Below are 25182 nucleotides of genomic sequence, written 5' to 3'. Positions count from 1 at the left end.
TTATGAGCCAAACGTTCAATTAATTATCCGTATAAAAATCGTTTCATTGAGGATACACAGAGAAAGAAGTTCTTTTCCGCTTTTTTTGAGAGGTGAATACCCCAATCACGAAATCACGCTTCACGTTTCGTTCCCTCCCTCAGAATTTCGAACCGTTCAACCCGGACCGAGGCTCTCTCTCGCGTAAGAGGCTTACGCGATAAGGAGATGGGATGGCATTTCTTCTGCTTGCCTCCACTTGTCTCGAAGAAACTCGGCTCTGATTCCGAAAATGAGAGGCGTCCCATTAAAATGACGGGCATGTCTGCGACCTCTTCCACCGTTCACAATCGTTAATCTTGCGTTTCCAGTTATCCAGAAACAGCGAGGTGGTTGGTTTCGAGAAGCAACAAAACGATGGCGTTTCGTACTTTTTCATCCAGCTCGAGCTTTCTTCTTCCTTCGGTACATCTCTTTTTAACCTTTTCGCTATTATTATAGTCGCTCTGCATAAAATGCCATTGAGATATTTTGGACGACTATAGTCGCTCTGCATAAAATGCCACTGAGATTACGGGCGATTATAGTCACTCTGCACCGAGGACGACTATAGTCGCTCTCCATAAGATGTCACTGAGATACTATGGGCGACTATAGTCGCTCAATCACTGATATGCTATGGCTGATTATAGTCGCTTTCCATAAGATGTCACTGACGTATTACAGATCACTATAGTCGCGCTGCATAAAATGCCACTGAGATACCAGGAGTGACTATAGTCGCTCTGCATAAGATGTCATTGATGTATTACAGGTGACTATAGCCGCTCAGTCACTGTCATGCTATGGCTGATTATAGTCGCTTTCCATAAGATGTCACTGACGTATTACAGATGACTATAGTCGCTCTGCATAAAATGCTACTGAGATATTAGGAGTGACTATAGTCGCTCTGCATAAGATGTCATTGACGTATTACAGGCGACTATAGCCGCTCAGTCACTGTTATGCTATGGCTGATTATAGTCGCTTTCCATAAGATGTCACTGACGTATTACAGATGACTATAGTCGCTCTGCATAAAATGCTACTGAGATATTAGGAGTGACTATAGTCGCTCTGCATAAGATGTCATTGACGTATTACAAGCGACTATAATCGCTCAGCCACTGTATTATGGATGACTATAGTCGCTCTGCATAAAATGCCACTGAGACACTAGAAGTGACTATAGTCGCTCTTCATAAGATGTCATTGATGTATTACAGGCGATTATAGTCGCTCAGTCACTGATATGCTATGGCTGATTATAGTCGCTTTCCATAAGATGTCACTGACGTATTACAGATGACTATAGTCGCTCTGCATAAAATGCTACTGAGATATTAGAAGTGACTATAGTCGCTCTGCATAAGATGTCATTGACGTATTACAAGCGACTATAATCGCTCAGCCATTGACGTATTACGGATGACTATAGTCGCTCTGCATAAAATGCCACTGAGACACTAGAAGTGACTATAGTCGCTCTTCATAAGATGTCATTGATGTATTACGATGATGAGCGATTATAGTCGCTCAGCCACTGACGTGCTATAGCTGATTATAGTCGTTTTCCATAAGATGTCACTGACGTATTACAGATGACTATAATCGCTCTGTATAAAATGCCACTGACATATTACAGATGACTATAGTTGCTCTGCATAAAATGCCACTGAGATATTATAGGTGACTATAGTCGTTTTGCATAAAATGCCATTGAGATACTATAGGTGACTATAGTCGTTTTGCATAAAATGGCACTGAGACACTAGAAGTGACTATAATCGCTCTCCATAAGATGTCATTGATGTATTACAAGCGACTATAGTCGCTCAGCCACTGACGTATTACGGATGACTATAATCGCTCTGCATAAAATGCCACTGAGACACTAGAAGTGACTATAGTCGCTCTGCATAAGATGTCATTGACGTATTACAGGCGACTATAGTCGCTCAGCCACTGACGTATTACGGATGACTATAGTCGCTCTGCATAACATGTCATTGACGTATTACAAGCGACTATAGTCGCTCAGCCACTGACGTATTACGGATGACTATAGTCGTTTTCCATAAGATGTCACTGATGTATTATAGGTGACTATAGTCGCTTTGCATAAGATGCCATTGAGATACTATGGGCCACTGTAATAGCTCTGCATAAGATATTGACATATTACAGGCGACTATAATCGCTTAGCCACTGACATGCTATGGCTGATTATAGATTGTAGCTTTCCATAAAATGTCACTGATATATTACAGGCGCTTATAGTCGCTCTGTTAAGATGTCACAGAGGTACTACGGGCGACTATCGTCGGTCTGCGTATTTTACATATGACGGGCGATCGGAGTTGTTGCTCATCGAGTATTTTTCTTTGGAAACATAACGATATTATGTTTTTATCATTAATTTTCTTTTTTCAATAAACACCGTGAAAGCAACTCGGGTTACAATGAGCACGGCCACTCATGATCTCGAGCATTATTTTTGGAGAGGTCGGCCGTAGCGAAAGGATTAAGAAGAAAAGATGAATGTCTCCTCGTCAAATATTCAAAATTATAAATAAAATTATCGTTCCATAAAATTTCAAAGTTTTCCACGCTTTATTCCCACTTTATTATTTAATTGTTTCTCGAGAAAAGAAAGAAAGGGGAAAAAGCACATGGTTGTTTTCCCGAATTTCGAGGATCGTAGAATTGCGCTCGTAAAAGAAGAAAAGAAAAAAAGAAGAAAAAGAAAAAGGCAAATTGTATTTCGGGAAGAAAAAAATTCGTCGAAATATGTTTATTTTACGATCAATTACGGAGGCTCGAAGTATCGCCACTTCGGCGTCCGAAAGGCACCGCTCTTAAAGCTTTCGCGATAACTAATGGTAACCAATGGGTATAAATAGAGTCTCGATAGGGAGGACCAAAGGCTTTGAAGAATCTCTCCTCGGGGTGCCTCTCCTCGGTTACTACCTGAACTATTATCTTGCCGTTCGTGAGAACCGAATTTCTCTGGGAAATTCCAAAAATTTTCAAAAAAGAACTCGTCTCGATCGAATTACTCTAAACATCGGTACGACACTTTCCACACGTAATTGGACAAAACTCATCTTTCTTCCGATTTCTCCTCTGATCACTTTCTCGCGAAAATTGACGCAACCGAGTGACACGTAACGTTTCCTTTCGAGATCGAGGAAAGAGAAGAGGGCGGGGGGGGAGAGAAAGAGGAAATCGCTAGGTCTGCATTTCCGCGTCAACCACGACTCGAGTTGATAATACGACGTGCGTGAGAAAAATGAGCGCTTATCCACGCATTATCAGCCTCGGTTTCCGCGGCAAAAATGGCGATCCGATGCAAACGAGGCGGTGGTGCGATTCGAATCGTTTCGGAAATATCCGTGCATATCCGTTCGAAATGCTCGGCGCGTATCCACGTCCACGTATTGACTCGAAATTCGAAAAAAAAAAAAAAATGAGAAATAATCGTTTCGATGTAATGGATAACAACCGTGCGTTAGAATCTGTGAATAAATTTAAAAAATTAAATCCTCCTTTTTAAACGCTTACGGATTAAATGAAATACGCAGACAACTAATCGGATAACTGATCGGTCATGTTTCATCAGTTGAGAAATATACTGTAAATAAAACATCTGTTTTAAATTATCGTTATAAATTATTGATGAGTTTTTTGTTTTTTTTTTTTTTTTTTTTTGCAAATTAATCTTTTAAAGTTAAGTAATTAACCTGGTATTAGAAATTCGCGCGATGTAATGTTTTTTTTATATACGTTCCACATCGTTCCACGCGATAAGAGTCGAGTGTAGGAACTTTCTATTTTTTTTTTTTTTTCACCGTCATATTTGTTTCGTAAAACTTTGCAAAACTATATTAATTTCAACGTTTACCGCCGCGTGACGTATACGTAAAGGATACTTTAATCTAGCCACTGATATTTATAGATTAATTTCAAATCTTCTTGTATGCACAATATGTGCATTTCTATCGTTATATTTAATTTATTATATTTTGGAGAGAGATAAGCAATAGTCTTGTTAAATAAGTATGTCTTCTTACCGTGTTTTTCTCATTTTATAATTTTCAGTTTCATCGTTTCTATCGTTATTTCGTTCAATTATCACTGTTTGGGCCTGCATCTATAATTTATAGGATAGAATTGTCGAGGACATCGCGCAACAAAAATATCCGTTTCTTTAGAATACCGTTTCCAATTCTCAAGGCTCGGCTTATCGTATTCGCTCGTAAAATTCGAAGCGCTTTCCAAGTTAATTGCCCGCTACAACTTTTTTGTCACATTTCACACACTTTGAGCGATTACTTAAGGACTCGACTCGCAAAATATTATAACCGCAATACTAATTTTTCTCATATGTTCACTCACATTTTCAACTTTAATAATAATAAATTGCTATATATATATTTATAAACTCGAAAAATGGGGGGAAAAAATAATTTTGTCCCAGGTCAACTCCTATTTTATATATATATATATATACACATATATCCAACTCGTTCTCGTTTTCGATTTCGAGTTTAAAGTTACCAAGTTTCAGAGTAACGATGTCTGACAAATTCACGTCCACGTTGTTGTTATTATAACGGTTAGCCGCCGCGACGGTTTTAGGCTGTTTGGCCATCGACAGACGTTAACCCAGTTAAACTCCCCGACGAGATTTTCTTGGTCTGGGAGATTATAAATCAGCGTATTTCGGTATCGCGGAAGCCACGCTGGCTGCCTATTAATACATCCCCCCGAGTTTCGTGTCGCACTTAGTTGCACATCTGCAAGTAAGTAAGTAAGTAAGTAAGTAAGTAAGATGCGCGATGCGTCGTTGACGAATTTGATACTCGGCCAACTCGAGCCGCGCGCGCGGAGAAAGCGAAAATTCGTTTGGGAAGAAAAGGGTGGCTAACGCGATTTCTCGTGAATCGAGAAGAGATCGATAATTGGAGCGACTGCTTTTTCCACCACCTTCGATCGATCCCCCGGGGTTACATCATCCGTTTGTTTTTGCACGCCTCGTATAATCGCGGCACAAGTTGCGCTATAATTCACATATAACGGTTCAATAGCATCGCTTATATATATATATATTATATATTGCGTATACGACCGAGGTCAAGATTGCTCGCATTCCATATAGCTACGTAACGCTTGTGGTCGAAAAGGGAAAAAAAGTGTATCTCATTAAATTTATCTATCCCCCCCCCCCTCCGTCCGGGAGAGCGATGGGCAATCGGACAATCGGTTCATCGATCGCGATCGTTTCTCGGCCGCTGATTGGCCCGCGTCGGTCCGCGTGGGTGTTCACCGCGACCAACGACGCGATATTATACACCGGCCGATCCTTGCCTCGCCTTGAGATATACCAGCTTTAGAAAGTGCAATTAACGTTTTATACGAAACGGTTTTTCGAATCGACGACAATGAGACTCCCGCCCGTTTTTTTCGTTTCTCTTTTTCTATGGTTCGTAGGGGGGGAGGAAGTGAACGATCAAGTAAAAATCAAGTAAATTTCACCGAGGGGGTTACGCCGAGCCAAGGAACACTATATAAGAAGTTATTTATTCGAATTGTATTCCCGCGTTTACGACACGATCGACGGATTGATTGGATGGATTGCGTTTAAAGGGGAAACGCGGACTCGATGAATTCAATAAGCGACAATGCGATTCTCACTCTCTCTCGAGAGAGAGAGAGAGAGAGAAGTCACAATGGCTGATCACCGTGCCTGGACGATAATTACCGCGAAATGTAAATTGCATCCTCCGCGATTATATTGCGCGTCTGTGTCGCGTCGACGATTTATATCGCGTTGATTTTTCTTCTCTCGAGAACTTGGCTCTCTCTCTCTCTCTCTCTCTCTCTTTTGTCGGAGTTGAATCGATCAACTCATTGAAAAAATAATTTAGGTTAAAAATTTCGAACAAATGCTTTCGGTAGCAGCTTTCCACTCGATCATCGCGCAATCATTATTTTGAACGATAAGTAAATCGAAGTAACTTTATTCCAACTATTAAATTTTTCTCGTTATAACAGTAACGATCTCCGAGTATCGGAGCGAAAAGTAAGCGGACGATGATTCGATGAATCGTTTAAGAAATTATAGGTCTATATCCAATCGACGACGTATATACGATCGAAGGGGCAATGCGATAGATCCATCAGAGTTAATCGATTCGTTAAGACCAACTGGCCAAGTTTAATTACTCGCTCTTCGAGTCTGCTCTTCTTCCTCCTCCTTGGAAATTTATCGTCGAAACGATCCAATATATATATATATATCAACCAATTCCTATAACGATTTAAAATGTTTCGTTGTATCGAAATATCGATACAATAAGTTTGGCGATTCTTTTTTAGAGGAGGAGGTCGATATGCGCGTAATACACGGGTATCCAGCGCCGCGACACGATGGACCACCGTGGTCGAACGGAGCGCCATGAAATAGGCGCTATATTTAAGGCATCGCTTTATGAATCGAGCGGGCGGGCACCGATAAGAATACAAATTACACCGTAGGATCGATCATCGTTAGTTGCTGTTACGGTTGTACGCGCGATAAAATTCTGACACGCGTTCAGGATCGTACAGCTCTGGGGATAAGTAGGAAAAATAGGAATTGCGTCGGCATTCCAACGATCGCGCGCCACTACTCGTTCTCCGTGACACTAATGGGCAGGCATGAAAGCCGAGAAATTTACGCGATCGATTTTTTCCCCTAGTTGGCGCGAGATAAACCGCGCAGTCTCGCGCAGTCATCGAATTCGCGGTTCAGCCGATAACGTCGGTGTTCATTAACCGGCACGGCGCGCGATAGAAAACTCGCCCGACAATGTTTCGCGAATCCGTTACGAGATACGCGTTTTCGATAAATCGAGCGCCGCATAAATTTGCCCGAAATACACGCGAGCTAATAAATCCCCCCTCACGCGTTTCAACGCGATTAATCGTACTTTCTCCTCTCGCCTATAAACTCTTCCTCGTTTCCATTTCATCCGCATTCTATAACATACACGAATTCGATCGATGAACAAGGGTTCGTGTCCGCGATAAAAGTACTCACGTAGAAGGAAAGCTCGACTCGATGCGAGTGTTTGGGCACGCAGGTGAGGGCTTCCGACCTGCAACACCCTGTGTCATCCGAGCATCTGTGCAAGATGGCGCAGTGCGGGACGTAGGTGGTCGACGGGCTCGGGTACACGTCGCGAACTGGAATCACCCTCGGCCGTGGCCACTGGCAGCTCCCCTCCCGCGACACTTTGATCGCGTGTTGAAGAGCCTCTCGGATCTCCGCCGCTGGAAAAATTCGCAAGGATTAATTCTTTCTTTTTTTTTTTTCTTTTTTCTTTTTTTCGAAAGAAAGCGCGGTCGGTAAAACGAAATTCTAGCGACAAGGAAGGAAAAGGAAAGAAGGAAGGAAGATGCGGCGCGACGACAGCTACTCGCCGCGGCTCGATTTCGAAACGAATCCGTAAAGGCACGGTGACACGAATCACGCGAGCTTTCTATTGATTCAACCGCGCGGTTACCTCTAATCGCTTTCTACGCGTTTAACGCGGCGACGATAATTATGATGCCGCGACTATCGCTCGTCGCAATTTGTATGGGCACGGTATTGGGAGAAATTACATTGTATCTGGGAATCGATTAATCACGCAACGGACGGACGGAAATGCGTCGGAAAGAATCCTCTCGTGGAGGATCGTTAACGGATAAAACCGGCCGATAAAACATCGACTCGTCGCGTTACGAGCAGAAGCATTCGTTTCATTTTATTATTAAAAAGCAAATATCGTTGGGATAATTGCGGATTAGAAGTTTTACCATGTTGCCAAGTTTACGATTCGCGTTAAATCATCCGTACAAGTTCGGGCAAAGAGAAGATTCGAACGATTGGAAGGCGACCAACCGAGAATCGAGCCTTTGAATCGCTCGAATGAAACGAGGGTTGTGCGAACACTTGAAACCGCGTTTCGAGGAAACGATCTCCTCCTCGTTATTTTATTCGAGGAAGTTATCTTATCCCTCTCCTCTCCAACGATCCGAACAATCGACGAAAGTGAGGCTTCCTTTCAGGTAAAACGCCGTTTCGCCCGGGTTTGACGAAACGGTTCGACGATAATTTCAACCCGTAATGTCCCCTTGGCCGAATAAAAGAAACACTCGAGCAGGAAGTTTGGCAAGTGTTGCTCGTGTCCAAGGAATTATTTCTCCCCTGTTTTAATCGCTGCCAAGGATCTAAGGCCGGCTATGCTAATTTTCCAACGTAGCCGTTGCGAGATTATATCGGCGCGTTTACAACAGATACCACGACCGTCACGTTTGAAAAGCACGCTCGCGCATCCCGTTCGAATCCGTATTCGCGAAGGAACGCGAGGGGGGGGTGGATTATTAGGATCCGATTCCTCCAAACCAACGGATCCAAGAGGAGGAGAGTGCATCGGCGGTAGACAGCGTGTCGAAAGCGCGGCAAATCGATTCGAGCGGGGCGATACGAATTGGCACGGGGAGGAGAATACGGTACGATATTGTGTCGTGCGAGAAAGTTGGAGTCGGAGGGCAACCGGGATTGCCGCAATACCCGTAATTAATTTGCATATTAATAGGTCGTCCATGTAAGCGAGCATTGGCGCGGTGATCGAAGAGGAAGAATATCGTCGTATTGGAAACGTGAACGCGGTTGTTGCGCAATCGTATCGGTTGTGCGCACACTTCTATTTATGATATTTCCACTGCTATGGAGGAGATCTGAAAATAGGCAAGAAGAAGAAAAACGAGTAATTTCGTCGATCAGACTTTTTGCTTCCAATTTACATTGGTGGAATATAATAATTATTGGATGGTACTGACGAGATGACCACCATCGTCGATTTAATAACGATCAATAAGGGGGCTGGGAGAGAAAGAGAGGGATTTGGAATATTTGCATAAATCGACAACGTGGAATTTCGATTATGATATTGCCGGGACGAGATGTTTCTCTCCCGCACACCATCTCTCGGGATTCTCCTCTGTGTGCGCGCACTTCCCCCCTCCCCCCTCGATCAAAAAGGTACAAGTACGGGGCCATAAATCGAGACCAACTTACTCTTCCCGCTCTTATTATATTGCTGCATGTTGCTCCTGGTTTCTTTGACGCTCTCTCGAGTGCCCAGAGTCTGCCACTTGTGAACGCTGTGCGCCGACATCGGGGGATAGTCGTTTCTCGATTGGTACCCGTTGTACTGCGCTCCTGTCCCACCACCCTCGTACGCTCTCGGACCCCCATAATCGTAATTCTGCGTAACCACAGGTCTGGCCGTGGTGGTTGTGGTGGTGGTGGTCGTTGTGGTGGTCGTCGTGCTGCTGCTCGACGTCATCCTCGACAGGGTGGTCGAGGCTGGGCTCTCGTCTTCGTTCTCGTCCTCGTCCTCGGCGTAGTCCTGAGAAGAAACAAATCTCGATGAATTATTCCTTTTTCTTTTCTTTTTTTCTCTCTCTCTCTCTTCGAGAGAAGATTTCGGTTTAAAAACTAAATAAGATTTGCCCGCGCGATAAACCGGAGGGAGGAGAGGAGGGAAAAATATTAATCTCGATGCCTTTTTCTTGGGATCGTGGGTGGGCCAACACCACTCCCTCGGCTTCGTGTGCGTGGCTGTTACCGCGGAGATTTCCTGGCTGAGATAAGGTTAATAAACGAATTTGCATCTCATCGCGACGCGGCATTCTCGGGGGAACGAGCCCGTCCGGAAGGAGAACAGAGACCTACTTAATAGCAGTGCGCAACATCTGGATCCTTTGATCTCGAGCCGCTTAATAGAAACAATCCCTGTGACCGCGTATGCGTATATACACGCGAATCCAGGGAGAATTTCACCGTGGCTCGGTCGACGCATTGCTGCGTTGCCAGCTGCGAGCAGCTCTCGTCAACAACCGATCAACAACCGACACTCGAAACTCGGTGTCAGTCTGCCCGTTTCTTTTTCGCGTGCCACGTACGAGTTTACGAGCCGCTATATACTCGAGATATCCCATTTCGATCGCGCTTGCGCCGATCACGTGTGCGCGCGCAGGCGCAAAAAACGACCTCGACTCACGAAAATTTCATTTCGTTCGCGTATGCAGCCGCCACCACCACGCGCGTGTGCGCTCGAAATAAATATCTGGCGCGCGGAGTAATCGAACGGAAACGATTCGAAGGCAAAGAAACGGCCGTATGTTCTCGCTTATCCCTTGCCGAGTGACTCGGATCTGATAACGAGCGTGTCGGCGGCAACAGTCGGCGGGATAAAACTCGAAATAATTTATACGAGGGAAACGGTGAAAAGACGGGTGGAATTGACTCGTTCGAGCGTGCGCACAATCCGTCCAATTACTCGAAAACCGATGTATCCGTCGGTTGTGCAACCTCGATTATCGTCGCGTTCTCTCGCCGATACACGCGGTAATTCACCTCTCGCGAAACGGAAAAAGATGGATCTCCTCGAGGAGATTGTTTCGAAAGGTCGGTGAATAACGACGTTGTTATCGCAATTATAGATGCAGCTTCTGTCCGTCTCGCATCGCGATATTTATATATATACGATCGTTTAACATCGTTACGCGTTCCCTCGCGAAAGGAATTTAATCGCCGAAAAAAAAAAAAAAAAAGAAAGAAGCCACAATCTCACTCTTTGATCCGAGAGCATTTCGAATCCCCCTCCCCGCCGTACGAACCAGATGAAACGTAAAGATATCGTATCGTCCACCACGCTCTTTGATCCCGTGGAAAAAGCGAATTGGGTCGTGAATAAATTGGTGCTCGGTATACGCATAAACGATACTTATGGGGAAGAGGTGAGATACGAGTTGAATTTAAAAAACGCCTCTCTCTCTTTCTTTGCACGTTCCTACGTTTACTCTTCGAGATCTCATCCTCCACTCCCACTTATACATTTCTCCACTCGTCGAACTTTGTTATGTACACGGATGAGTAAATACGGGGTATTATCGTGCCCGGCCGTGATTAGATACCAACTCTCTGTTGGAGAATAATTAAATTGAATGGTAAACGGTGGCGATAAAACGGCGGTAAAAGGAGAATCAATTTCGAAGAATCGAGCGCTTCGAAACGGCGACGAGTCGAGGAGTCAGGGGTCGAGCGTCGTGAAAATTCGCGATAAAAATTCTTGGACGGTCGACGCGTTGTTTATCCAGTATCGATGGGGGTTTCGTTCGTTCGCCCATTCATTCGCCGAGGAATTCTTCTTACCGACCGATAACCATCTTCCGTTTTACCAATTCGAAGACACTCCACTCGCTCCCATCCGTTTCCCCGGCAATTTGCGAGCATCGAACGGGACGATTTATCGAATTGCTCGATTCGTGCGACGATTGATTTACATTCCGCGAGCCGGGCGGAACGATTTAATGGAAAATTCTTTCGCATCGATCTCGAGATCGCGAACGGAGATCAAGCTGGTTTATATGCATACCGGCCGGGTGTAGGAACGAGCACGGTCGTTAACTGCATTATCGCGCATTGTCTTCGCGCCGCTATAAAATATTAGGCGCGTGTATCTCCCTTGTAAAAAGATCGCGGTGTGTCCCGACGTGACTTTTAGGAAAACAACGATTATTACACCGTACGCCTCCATCTTGTTCGCGGAGGTTGAAATGGAACGCGGTATCCGGCCGCCCATTTTCCAAACCGGAAACGGGGCTCGAGCGCCCATTTTCGAATACGTTTTCGCAAACGTTGCGAACAATTTGCTAACCGGACCGAATATATCTTAACTCTCTCTCTCTCTCTCTCTCTTCCCCTTCTCGACGTTAACAACCGTATTCCGGCCGCATCTCCTGTTATTAAATATCGGAGCCAGCCATCGTTTTCGGACCGTCGGACCACCCAAATAATCCTAGTCCCGGTGGTGGTCCTCCTCCTCCTCGAAACCCCGTTATTTGCATTATGGAAATTTGGCTCGCGTAAAATCTTCCGCAGAAAAAAGAAAAAACGTCCGCTTCCGTCCGTCCTAATTTCTCATTCGCTATTGTTGAATTATTCCCGATGCAAAAATTATTCTCTGTCTCAAATTTATATTCGATGGTGACGTCAAGTGGGTGATCAAAATTGAAAGCGGCGGCTCGAACGAAGGTTAGTCGAGTTTTTCGAAGGGGGGAGAGAGAGAGAGAGAGAGAGGGGGAAATGACGTTACGTCTCTTTTTTATCGGTATTCTTAAGGATGCGAGGTATTACGATATATATATATATAGAGAGAATTGCAATAACGAAGAGAGAGGGAGGAGAAAAATGCAGAAAGCAAAGTGGATGGAAAGGGGAAGGGATGGGTAGGTGTGATTCCCATACGAATGGCAGGTTGATCGTTCCGAGAAAGGGATCGCCTGGCTGCCAGGCTGTCTACCACCGGCGACTCGCTACCATTGAACATGGGAGGCCATATGCCGACCATGATCGTCATTGATAATGCATTGTCGTAAATTCTGCGAATGGATTCGCGCCCACCAGGCTAATCGATATGAATGACGATCGGCCGGGACACCGGTGGGCACCTTAATCGTCGGATCATACCTTTCGCACCTGTTGAATATCAGCGTGCGAATCGCCAATAATAAGGATTGATTAAACCGTGGAAAACCTATATTTTACAACCGCGTTTTTTCTTCTATCTTTTTTTTTTTTCTTCTTACACTTATTATCGCGAACAGAATCGGTGGGTTGGTACACTCGCAATTGTCTTATCGTGGCCGGGACGAGTGATTTATTTGACGTTCTTGCTACCCGTAATAAACCGGCCGCCTCTATGCGTATAAATATATCTGTCTATATCTATAGTCGAAACATCACGTTTAAACATATTCGTTCGTGATCGTGACATATTTTCATTTCCCCTCGCACGAGGAGCAAACGGTCTCCTAGAGTTCTCTCTTTGTTGCCGATTGTTTCGAACGTTCTTTCTCCGCGCGTTAATTACGCGATAACGATCGGCAGAGAAACGAGTTCGAACTTCGAAGAATTTCGAGGCGAGAAAAAAAGTCGTTAAATAAGAGCAAAGCACTTTCGAACCGTGGAGGTTGGCACCGTTCCAAAACGCGCGAAAGTGAAATGCGTCGCGAAGCCGAAGTTCGAATAGCTTCCTTCCGTTTCTCGATGGTGGAACGACTTCAGACCGGTCGTGACGTTAAGCGTTAATAATTTTGCTTCGCTCGCGCTTATCTCGCGACCACGAACGCGACAAAAATTAGGCTCGATCGACGGGAAGGGAAAATGTACGTGACACGATAATCGACAACAAGTGTTTTAGTCGAATATTCGAATTTGTATATATATATATATATGTATAAATTTAAGCAAGGAATCGATACGTTCGACGAGGATCTGTATAATTAATAAGGATGCGATGTATATATATATATGTATATATGCGTGTAGTACGCGTAATATAATAGGAACGCATCGGTTTCGTCACGTGAAACTCGATTCTTGGAGTACGTGGCCTCTCGCCGGATGTACTTGTCAAACAGCTTTTTTCCATCACCCGCTTCCTACCAGTCGGGACATATTTTTTTCTTTCATTCTGCGTGCCACGAGTGTTCGGTACGCGGAATTTTAATTCGCAAAAGGTGAATCGGAAAGGACGGTTTACAGCTCTTCGCGGCGATCGATCGATTGTCCGCGTTAGTCACAGTCTCGCGAGCCTCGATTCACGGATAATTTATGATTCGGCTCTCTATTTCTCTCTTTTCCCTCGCGACAGCGTTAATGTACACGTATCTTCGACTCTTTCTCTCGTAACTCGAATCCTTTCTAATTTCCGATCGATCCAATCCTAGACGGAATTATCGAAACGCCATTAAAAAATGATAGAAATGGTCAATTCTGGTCGTGGTTTCTCGTCGTCGTGGTCCACGTCACCCCTTCAAAATACCTTAACTCTTTTCCCTCTGATGTCAATTTTTCGAATTATTCCGATTCTTGGAACACGGATGACGCGCTCGGTGTTCTCCATCTCAAAGGCAAAGGCTAAATCGGGGACGGTTGCAACGCTTGCGAAACATCTCATAAATCTTGGAGCGTGATGAATCTACTCCCGAATTCCACGAGCGGATCTTTTCTTTTCTTTCTTTCTTTCTTTCTTTCTTTTTTTTTTCCTCTCTCGCCATCTATCGCGATTAACGGGGATATAATGGGAACAATGAAAACGGGAAAAATACCCTCGGTCGAAGCATTCGTCCATCGAACGAAACGAAACGAAACGAATCAAGTAGCGTGGTGCACTTTGACACGGTTCATTTGCGCCAACCAATGAGATCATCCAGAAGTTCTCCGACGCACAGTTGCCGGCCCGTTAATAGGGAGAAGGTGCAACGGGTGGATGACATCATCTCGTATTCACGCCTTGTAGACCACGGTACACACAAGCCGTCGACACTCCTTAGAAAGTCCTCGAGATAAATAAACTGGCTGGAGATTTATTTATCCGTGCTTCTTTGATACCAGTCACGATAAATCTATCGCGGAACCTCGACCGTCTGTATCGGCCGATCGATCTCAACGGGGAGGACAATAGCCGCCACTTCGTAGCTGAAAATTATCGTGAAACGTCATCGTCGTCGTCGTCGTCGACTGCTAATTATATTTCGAAAATTCGATCGATCGCACGTTGCGTGTACCGACCGAGTATCGGAACCATCCGCGATTCGCTTTAATTAACGAACGTGTTCGCATTCCGCGGTGTGGAACGCAATACACACGGCCTTCCAACCTTTCCTCCACCTTCGTGTCGATCGGGATCGACACGCGCACACGAAGCTCAACTGAATGAACAGCGACGGAAGAGCGCGTAGTATTTTTGTTGTTTGGCTCGCATCGAGTTTCTCGTACTCGATCGAAGCGACGACAGGAGGAGGAGCCGCGAGAGAGAAAGAAGGAGAGAGAAGTGGATTCGTTCAGGTGGTTTTCAATGAAAGAACTCGTTCCTCGGGCCAAATAGGGTCGCTCCATTCATCCTGTCCCGGAACGATCGAACGCGGAATATCTATTAGACAGGAAATATATATATATATACGTCTCGTCGCACGATTTCTAACGAGTCGCGTCGCAAAAATTGGAACGCGGCCGTCTCGTCGAAGAACGGACCACTCTTGCCAAGGGGGGAAGGATGAAAGTCGTGGTAAAAAACGAAATAAATATCGCGATCCCGTTTCTCTTCTTGCTCGAACGAATTGAAAAATAACGATTGGAGTAAGGATTAAACGGAAGGAGAGCCGCGATATTATTAAATATTCATAGATGGCGCGGTCTCCGAATCGAGACGACCACGGCGGTGGTTCCGACCAATTGGACGATCGCGCGCTTTCAAAACGGTAGCGTGCATTTTCAACCGGGTCAACTATTTTTATCTCATCGCGACGTCCTCTCCCGGTCGTTGTCCATCGCGCGCCACGCTTTCCCCCGCCAAGTCGCGCTCCTTAATGCATTCGAAAAGTTTCCATCGGTTAATCGTTATTCACGGTCTTTTCCTTTTTCTCTCTCTCTCTCTCTCTGTCTCCTTGGTCTTTCGCACGCCTACACGCCTCCCTCGCCCCGTCGCTCAAGGATAATCGATCGCCAATCCGATTCTCCTCTCCGCGCGGATTCCATCCGTGCGTCGAAACTCCTTCGTTCCTTGATTCATCCGCACGGATTCGACGTCCACGTAGAGCGGAAGGGAGAAGAGAAGTTCGTTTCAAACGATTCCAACTCGATCCATCTGTGCATCGAAACTGTTCCATTCGTTAATTTATCCGCATGGAATTCGTTTCGAACGATTGATGGGAAATGGAAAATCGGTCGGACGATCGCGCGCACTGTGAATATACACACGAGTCGATGCGTCATCCATCGAAATTTAATCGATCGGAGTGGAAGCGGCCGTTCCCATTCGGACAATGCAACGATGACGTTTTCTCGATCGAATCCAATTGACCCCCCCGTACCAACGGTAATTTAGACAATGGCAGAGATAAATATCGAATATACGGGTCGTGGAATAAAGGGTCGCGATCTCTCTCCCCGGCCCGTGACGAGGAAATAATAGATGCGCGCGCCGCGAGTCGCCACGCCACTACCACCAGCGCCACCACCGCCACTAGCGCGCTGGTGGCGCGAGCAGGTGTCCGGATTCGCGATTTACAGCCGTGTGAGAAGATAATTAAGATAATCGATGCCTATGGGGGCCATTGTTCCACGAGCTCGCCTCTCCGAATGCCGGGTTACACGCCGCGTTACATGCCGCGTTCCACGGCTCCCTTCGCCCGTTCCACGCACCTTTCTCCATGCGTGTTTTATGCCGGCCGGTAATTACGCCGCTTTCTTCTTCTTTTTCTTCGAGACACTCGCCTCTTTCTTTCTCCGTGTCGTATAATACCGTCGCGTCCCAATCACGCGTCGCGCGGCCTTTTTTCGACCTCCAACCTTATTTTCCCCTCCTTTTTTCACAACTCTGGGGAGAAACTTCTATTCGGGCATCCTCGTTCGGAAAGCATCGGTCGGTCGGTTATCGATCGAGCATTCGACTCGAATACTTTGTTCCTCGAATCGTAAAGTAACCGCTTTTTCGACTCGAAATCCTCCTATTATTTATTCATAACGCTTTATCGCGGTTCACAAGAGGGTCTCTCGACGAGGATCGAAGAAGAAGGGCTTAATATCCGACGGGCGCACAAGGCCGCTCCTTTCCTCGCAGGCCTCGGAAATATCCCGCGTGACTAATCGCGCTCGTGACGCAACAAAAGTCGGCTTTTCGAGTTAGAACGCGAACGTGAAAAATTCCCGCCCCAAGCGCCGCTCCATCCAAGCTCTCTCCCTTTCCTTCTTATCTTATCTTCCATATATATCCTTCGTCTCCGTGAATTTAGGGATCGTGAACCGGGAAATAGGCAGGTTGGCGAACCTGTCGAATCGAGGGTCGTTGCCTCTTTTCCTCCTCTCCGCGTTCCGCTATGATAATCGGTGACACGGGGACATTATTCCTCGATTATTCCCTCCCTGCTCCCACCCCGCCCCGTGGAAAATTACCATTGTCGCGTGCGCATATTATCGTATACACCGTGAAAGATGGCACCTTTCCTCGTGTGTACGTGTTTTCATCTCTGACACGTTTGTTTGTTGTTTGCGCGCGAGGGAGAAAGCGAAAAAGCGAAAGATCAAACTTCTCTCTGGCGAAAGAAAGAAACACGCATCCGGGGAAAGAGTCCGTTTGCATTATCGACGGCTCGCCTCGCCTCGTAAACCCGCGAGGAGGAGAGTCCTCCTTCGTTAACGGTCGCGAACAGGTTTTTCGAGGAGAAAAGCCACGTGTAACCGCGCGCGTTTAACAACAATGAAGCAATTAAGCCACGACCGTGTCCCTTATATATATATATAGAAGGGCAACGAGGTTGTTACGAGGCGAACGAGGTAAAAATTCTACTCGCCGCTAATCGCATCCCAGATGTGTTGCAAATTAGAAACGGAGAAAGAGAGAGAGAGAGAGAGAAAGGATCGGTCGGATGGACAAAGGTTGAGACGCGCCTCGTCGCATTTATTTTCGACGCGCGTATATCCCGCGATGACGATGACGCATCGCGTCGCTCAAATTCCTGGCCGCGCTTGCGAATCGGTCACATCAATGGGAATCGACCAATTCGCGCCATTAATATTCGCGGCGAGGGTTGATACGCCGCTTCGAGGAACTCGCGCGAATGCCAATTTTTCGTAAGACTTTTCGAAAGTGGCGAGTCCAACGCGTTGTCGATACGTAACGAAATGACGAGCCGACGAAATGAAAGGATGGACTTTCCAGGTTTCGAGGTCGACGTTAATAATAGTTAACCCTGTTAGAATTAGTGTTTATAGTTAACCCTTTCGCCGACTATAGTCTGTAAAAGTAAAATACGTGATATGAGTTATCGGACGTCGAGTTTCTGAGCGTCGATATTTTTTGTCATCAATTTTTTTTTTTCCTTCCGTGAAAGCAACTCGAATTGTTGAAACGCTGACGATCTTTCTGACGAGCACAGAGGGTTAGGAAGGTTGTCGATCGAGCAACAAGAGTCCCTAGAATGTAATTATATTATATTTATTGATATAATAATAATATTTACGTTTGATTTTTTTAAGATATCGCTTCGATCCTCTTTACGTGTAATCTTACAAAGCGTGGAAATAATGTATGTCGAATGGTTAGATTTTTATATCTGAAATTATATTTATATTGACAGTCGTGGGGATAGAAATATTATTTTCAAATATTCTTGAGTTTTGTAATTTCATGGAACGAAGTTAGTTCAAGTGAGTTGAAATTATTTCTATTCGTTAAGAGAGAGAAGGAAAATAGAAAGATGTAGTATAAGAAGAAGAAAAATAAGAATAATAGACAACGATTTTATCGCGATACTTGACCTGACAAACCGAGGATGCATCTCGGTTATTTACTTTATTATTAAAATATCGCAGCAATATAGATTTTTAATATTTCCACGAATTTTCCTTCCTTATACGTAAAATATCAAAATACAAAAGTTTCATACGTTAATTCGTGCGTGAAATCGTTTCAAATTAATTAAGAGATTCATCGAACGAATGCAAAGGATTACACGTACGTTTCCTCGTTCGAATAGGATTTCGGCTCTGTTCCCTGATAATTGAGCGTGGAAACGTGCTTCATATCTCTTTCCTTCTCGTGACGATAAACGCGGATTCCGCTGGAAAATTATCGAAAAGAATTCGAACGGATCGTTCGATATAACTCGGTAAATTCGTCCTGCAAATGATATCGTTCTCTCCTTCCATCGAGCACGTCCCGCGATTAATCGCGGTTGCGGTAATCGCGTAACTCGATCGATCGAGCTTTCCCTCGAATTCTATGCTAATTAACCCATTAATTGGCCCTCGCATGCGTTACAAATTGAGCGCGCCGATGCGATCGCGATATCCAATTAGACTCGGCCGCGTCGCTTTCCACCGGGTTCGTTGGCGACGACTCGAATATCGTTTTACGACGACCAGCCGTTTATTTCGACGACCGTATGAAAGACCGTATGAGAGAAAAGTAGTCGTAAATTTGTGAAACCTCTTCGCGGATAGTTTTCTTCTTCTTCTTCTTCTTCTTCTTCTTCTTCTTCTTCTTCTTCTCGATTACGCAAAACCCAAGTAAAGAAAGCGGCGTCTCCTCCTTCTCCTCCTGGTCGCGCCACCTGTCGATCAGGATTTTCGCGCGTCGATCGATTCGACGCGATGGGCGTGGAAAGGCGGGACACGAGCGAATGTCAAAGGTAGAAATTCCATTCGACGAGGTAATGACAAACGAAATCCTTTGCACTCGTCGCCGTACAGGCGTCATCCTAAATTTCCTTATTATGTTTGTTAACGGGAATAATTACATTCTAGGGACTTTTGTCGCTCGATTGGTAAGCTTCAAAAGGGGGAGAAGAAGCTTCGCAATGATGAAATTAATAAATACGTTTGCGTTTATTGAGCTGTTTAGATCGGATCGGATTATCAGGTGTTAATTATCGAGGTTTCGATGGCTTCTCTAGATTTTCCCTGTACTTCCAGCCTGGAAATTGGCAAACTGGCAAAAACGACGCGTTGATTTATAGGCCGAAGTAGGGAACGTTTACGATCCTGTTAGCGGGGGCACGCTAAGAGAGAAGAGATGGCAGAAATCGAAGGGGATCGATCCTTTTTTACCTTTCGAGCATTGTACGATCACCTCGATTAACCTCTTCGTTTTCGCAACGTTTACAATTTTAGTTAACGGTCGTGTCATTTCCCCCTTCCCTTCCTCTCCCCCCCCCCCCCGCTCTCTCTATTTTTCTCTTTCCTTCTCGAAAAACCAGGGAACTCGATCTTTCGTTACGAAACACCGTTTTATCACCGATGGTGATTTTAAACCATGGCGGATCCCTCATTATTTTTCTTCTTTCTCTTTCCCTCTTTTCCTTCCCCTTTTTCCACAAATCCAGAGCGATGGATCTGTGAAATTTGTGCAGCGACCGATCTCGGCGAGAATTAATTATCACCGGTGGTGGTGCGATTAAACGAAGCATTTGTAGAACATCGATGAGAGATACGCGATAACTTGTTCCGCTTGGCGCTAACGTACCGCGTAATATAAATTATCGTGCTCTCGTATGAATTATTTACGAGACGCGAAACGTACACACATACGCGTGCATATATATAACACACGCACACATATGTATACTTTAATCACGATTAATCGACGCGTCGTCTCGAGAGGAGAGAGAGAGAGAGAGAATAAGAAGAAAAAAAAAACCTCGGAAATCGTTGATTCGTCTACGATCGATAAGAATTCGAATTAAACGAGCGATCGATAAATCGTAATGTATTCGTCGCGTTTAACTGGAAATAAGAAAAAAAAAGAGGCATACCTATGCGATGAAGTACGCATACCTCCTCCTCCTCCTCTTCGAAGAGAAGACGTAATCGAGTTGTCGGCCAAGACAAAACTTCCCCCGACGTTATCGGATAAAGTTGACGCGCGAGATAAAGCGAGCTTCTCTCTCTCTCTCGTCCAACCGAGTGATCCAACCGTGTTGCATAAATATTGGGCGTGCGTGCCAACGCGCGAGTATCGTCGTAAAGTAGCGTCGAGGCATACGACGAAGGAGCAAACAGACGGTTGAACATCTATGTAAACACCGCCGTCGGACAGCGCGGTGTAAAAGAAGCACGTGTTTTCTGGAAGCCGCATTCCGAGATCGCGCCTCGAGATCTCCTTCCCCCTCCCTTTTCTTGTCTCGTGAAAACGTGGAAAGGAGGGTAAAACGTTTCGCTCTTAGCACAGACGAGCGCTAACCTCACTCGTTGCGTCATCAATGGCCAATCCAGATCGGCCGAATAAAAATAATATCCTGTCGTATAGGGCAACACTTTTGCTCCCAGAGGCACAATTTTCCGACGATTGTTGCAATAATAAATGGGGTTCGGTTCGTGACGCTTGCCCGACGCTTTTGATCCATCCATACTTTTCAGTTACTACGTTTCTCGTTTACGTGGCGAAACGCGTGTCACGATTCTCTGTTTATCGGGACGGACTATGAACCGGCTATAACTAACAACCAGTATTCTTTTCAACCAGCATTCATCCAGTCGTTTGTTAAAATTAATTTCCTTTGTGAAATTATTATTGTTTATTCTCTTGTTTTTCTTTCTCTTTTTGTTTTTTCTTTTTTTACGAGGTATTAACGATTCGAAGGATTTATGCACCGTTACGTCGATATCTCCCGATATCCACCTGTCGGTAGATAGCCGCGGTCGCTCGATGTTATAATTATCTCTCGTGAGCGCATTAGCGACAGCCGCGACTAATCAGTCCCGGTAAATTGCGCGAATTACATCGAGTCGCGACCACTTGACGAGCACCGCGGGATAAATTGGATAATATATATCGCGCTGTACGGGATAATTACGAACGAGGCGAAGGGAGATTCGAGTAATAAATCACGCTTTACGGCGCCACCAGTCGATCCCCCGATTTTTCTCAAAAATTCGTTTCCAACTTGAGAAACGCGAGATCCAGTTGACGAGAAGGACAGAGAGAGAGAGAGAGAGAGAGAGCAAATCGAGGCAACCGAGCGAAACGTTTTATTAAGACTCGTTAAGCAACGATGACTGTTTAGAGCTCCTAAATTTTACCGTTCCTTGAATCGACCACGGCAGTCGTGGAGGGGATATAGCGCGATAAACGAGGGCCAATGAAAATAATCCCTCTCGTCGTAAATTAAAGAGGCAGCGCAGCGTCCTCGGTGTGAAAACTGTTTCGAACCGCGGTGGTCTCGAGCGAATTTACGCCATCGAATCGAATAGAGAAAACGAATATATGGATCGTTTTTTCTTCTTTTCGAGAAAAAAAGGAGATTCGTTCTTTCGTGTTCGAATTTCGAGTTCGGATTAAACGAATCTAGGATAGAATCTAGAATAGATGGAAAGGAATATATACGTTACGTTAAATCAAATTCTCTCTCTCTCTCTCTCTCTTTCTGAAAGTTTGCCAGATATCGTTGATGGTTCTACGGCTGCTAGTTATGCAGCCATCGTCTCCGCGCGCATTCCTTTCGGGATTTTCGGCCCCATTGTCATTCCCCCTTGTTATTTTCTCTCGTAAACAGGCACATTTTCAAAGTTAATTCGTCGTTTCGGTGGATAGTATTCGTGAATACGGGACGTGATCGCCGTAAGAATCGTGGAAACGAATTCCTCTCCCTTCTTCTTTTTCTTCGAAAAGAAACGTTCCCAAATAATGCGGATCCTTTTTTAATCCGTTCGAGGAATGGAACGTCACGCGAAATCCTCCTCTCTTCCGAATCGCGTCGATTTTTCACCACCGAATTCCTTTTCCCGAATTTTCTCCTCGAGAACGAGAAGAAGAAGAAGAAGAAGAAGAAGGAGAAGAAGAAGAATCATCCATCCATCCATCCATCCAGCCACGGAGATTAACGGTTAGAGGAGGAAGGTACGAGCAAAGCGCGGCGTTCATCGCTCGCTCGTGCGTATATGGGATCCGTAATGATCCTGCGAGGTTGGCGATAAAGCCAACCTTATTAAGATCCCGTTAAGGTAAACAAGCTTTCTTCCTTTTCTTACACGATCATCCTTCGAGATAATGCTCGGTCTAATGCTTTTTCGAACGAAACGACTCGTTCATCCCTGTTCTCGGGGTAGGGGGGAGAGGAACGACGTGTTATTTTAACCGATCGTTTCTTTAACGCGCGTCTCCTGCCAAACGAAATTACTTCCAACTCGTTTCCGTTCGCCGCTTAATAGAAATTTCTGACACGGACCGGTTCCCTCTTCCCTCCTCCTGGAGGGGGGAGGAGGATAGAGCGAATGTAAACAAAATCAAGCGTTTAATTATCATTCGTCCACCGATTTCCAATTCGCGATCGATCGAGACTAGCCGTATCCTTCTCCTCTCCTCTCCTTCTTCTCTCCCCCCCCCTCCACCCTTCGTTTGGCCCACGAGCGCGCTATGAAAATATTTTTGGATTCGATCGGGGTACGGGTTGGAAACACTCCAAAAAACGAACGGGCCGACTCGGGAACGACGACGAATTTTCGAATGTTCGATACAACTGCTCGTGCTTTTCAACCCTTTCTTGGGCCCATGATTTCGTAACGTAAAATGAATTTGTACGTGCGATTTTTTGACGAGGAAATTCGATACTGCAAATTTGATTAATTGGGGAAATGGCGGGAATGGCATAAATTTCGAGAGAGTCGAAGTGTTATCGGATAGAATGAAATTATTCGTAGCAGATCCACGGGGCGCGATATGCACGGCTCGTGATCGCTGGATCGACCTGGAACCGTTCCAAATTTTCGCGCGTGCATGGTTTAACGCAAGCCTGGAAATTTCGACACGGCCAATTTGCCGCGTTTGCCCAAACAACTGTAATAACTGTAAGGAGCGGATAATTGGACGCGCGGGAAAGAATAACAGCGGGCGTGTCTTTCTCGTCGCGTTTACCGACAATCGGTATTACGGATGTTGAATAACTCGGGGATTACGCGTATTCGACCACTTGGCTCGCGTCCAATTCTCGCCTGCGTACACAAATTCACGAATGCGTTTCAACGCGTGTAAATACAGCATCCGTGAAACAATCCCTCCTCCGAACTTCTCAGGAATTAATTATAATACCGTACTGTATTCCAACTGTGTTCCACGCACCTTACTTACCGATGAGAATCGTGTGAATCATCGATTACAATACGGCCAATTTCGTTATACCGCGTTATATCACGGATATAATTTAACAACTCTCCCCGACATTGTTCCACTTTTAATCTCTCGAAAACCACCATTTGTCAATCCCGTTCCTTGGACGTCGCTCCTGTCTAACCGACGATGACAGGTTTAAGAGGTTGGAGGAGCAAGACGTAAAATCGATCGCGTCTACCATACGGCATTGGTCTCAAGGCTGGTGCTCGCTCGCTCATCGATCCTTCCCCGTCTTTATTTTCGCGCGAATTTAAATCGTAATAAGGCTGGCTTATTAACATGGCTGGCCATGAGTCGAAACGCGGGATGACTTATTTTTCGACCGATTCATCGAACTCGAATGCAAATTATCGGCGCTCATCATTAAACGTCGATGAATCATCGCCAGATTACGATACCCGTCAAATTGTTTTACATTTTCTACGTTTTTTCTTTCCCGTTCGTCGAGTTGAAAAAAATCGAATATTAAAAATCGAAACCCACGCGGAATTATTTACGATAATCGAATCTCAACTATTCCGAAAAACTTCCATCACTCGTCCAACGAACGTGGAGGCAAAGTTCTTCTTTCCACCTCGAAGCTGCGTTTGATCGGGTTTCTCGCAATCTCGCGCGGGTGTCAACGCGTATTCGTTCTGACCAGTTAGCGGAGAGTAACGATCGGCATTAAAATTTTACACACGGTCGTAGAACCGTGATAGAGAGCCGGTATCGAATGTCCGTGGTGGAACGATTGTTGTTCGCCTGTTGTAACGATGTTGAAACGGGGAATTAATCATTGGAAACACGCGTCGCCTTCTCCCGCGCGTAACGATGATCTCATTAAGTAATGATGTTTTCTTCTCCCCGATTGGAAGGAAGGAAGGTAGGTAGGTCAATCGTTGTCGCGAGTACAACGATCGCGTCGTCTCGACATATATATATATATATATACACACACACACACATAACGAGAAGGAAAAACCGCGACTATATTCGGAACGATGATTAACGAGCGACCACGATTATTCCTTATCTCTAACCGACGATTTCCTCCCTCTTCGTCGTCGCTGCCGTCTTTGTTTCTCGCGAGCCGAGCCTTACCCTTCGTCGTTCGCCTTTTCGTTTCGATCGAAAATGTCTCGTCTTCCTCCTCGACGAATTTCGAATTTCGACGACAAACCTTTCTTCAACGACAAAGGAGAAAAAGAGAGAGAGAGAGAGAGAGAGAGAGAGAAAGAGAGAGACCGGTGAAACCGCGCTCCGAGAAGCAACTGCACGTAGGATTGCTCAATTACCCTCCTCCCTCCTTCCCCCGACACGGTAATTCCACCGTGGCCGGCACGTACAAGTAAATCGTCGATGGAACGTGGCGGGTTTACCTTTGTGGCGAATTGGCACAAAAAGAGGGAGA

At 45.3% G+C, this 25182-nt stretch overlaps 1 protein-coding gene across 1 annotated transcript in view; it reads right to left on the bottom strand.

The window, feature by feature from the left end:
• Positions 1–25182, bottom strand: part of LOC100871401 (uncharacterized) — a 45613-nt gene that overhangs the window by 16446 nt on the left and 3985 nt on the right. Inside the window, exons 2-3 of the mRNA XM_003689870.4 lie at positions 9131–9464; positions 7106–7338 (exon numbers count right to left, since the gene is read on the bottom strand). Of these exons, the coding sequence (XP_003689918.3) occupies positions 7106–7338; positions 9131–9464 (567 nt within the window). The remainder of the gene's footprint in view (positions 1–7105; positions 7339–9130; positions 9465–25182) is intronic.

The sequence above is a fragment of the Apis florea genome, unplaced genomic scaffold (assembly GCF_048593485.1).
Source record: "Apis florea isolate Af1SG1 unplaced genomic scaffold, ASM4859348v1 contig_2293_pilon, whole genome shotgun sequence".
In the NCBI taxonomy this organism is placed as follows: Eukaryota; Metazoa; Arthropoda; class Insecta; order Hymenoptera; family Apidae; genus Apis; species Apis florea.
This window is presented reverse-complemented; position numbering and strand designations above follow the sequence as displayed.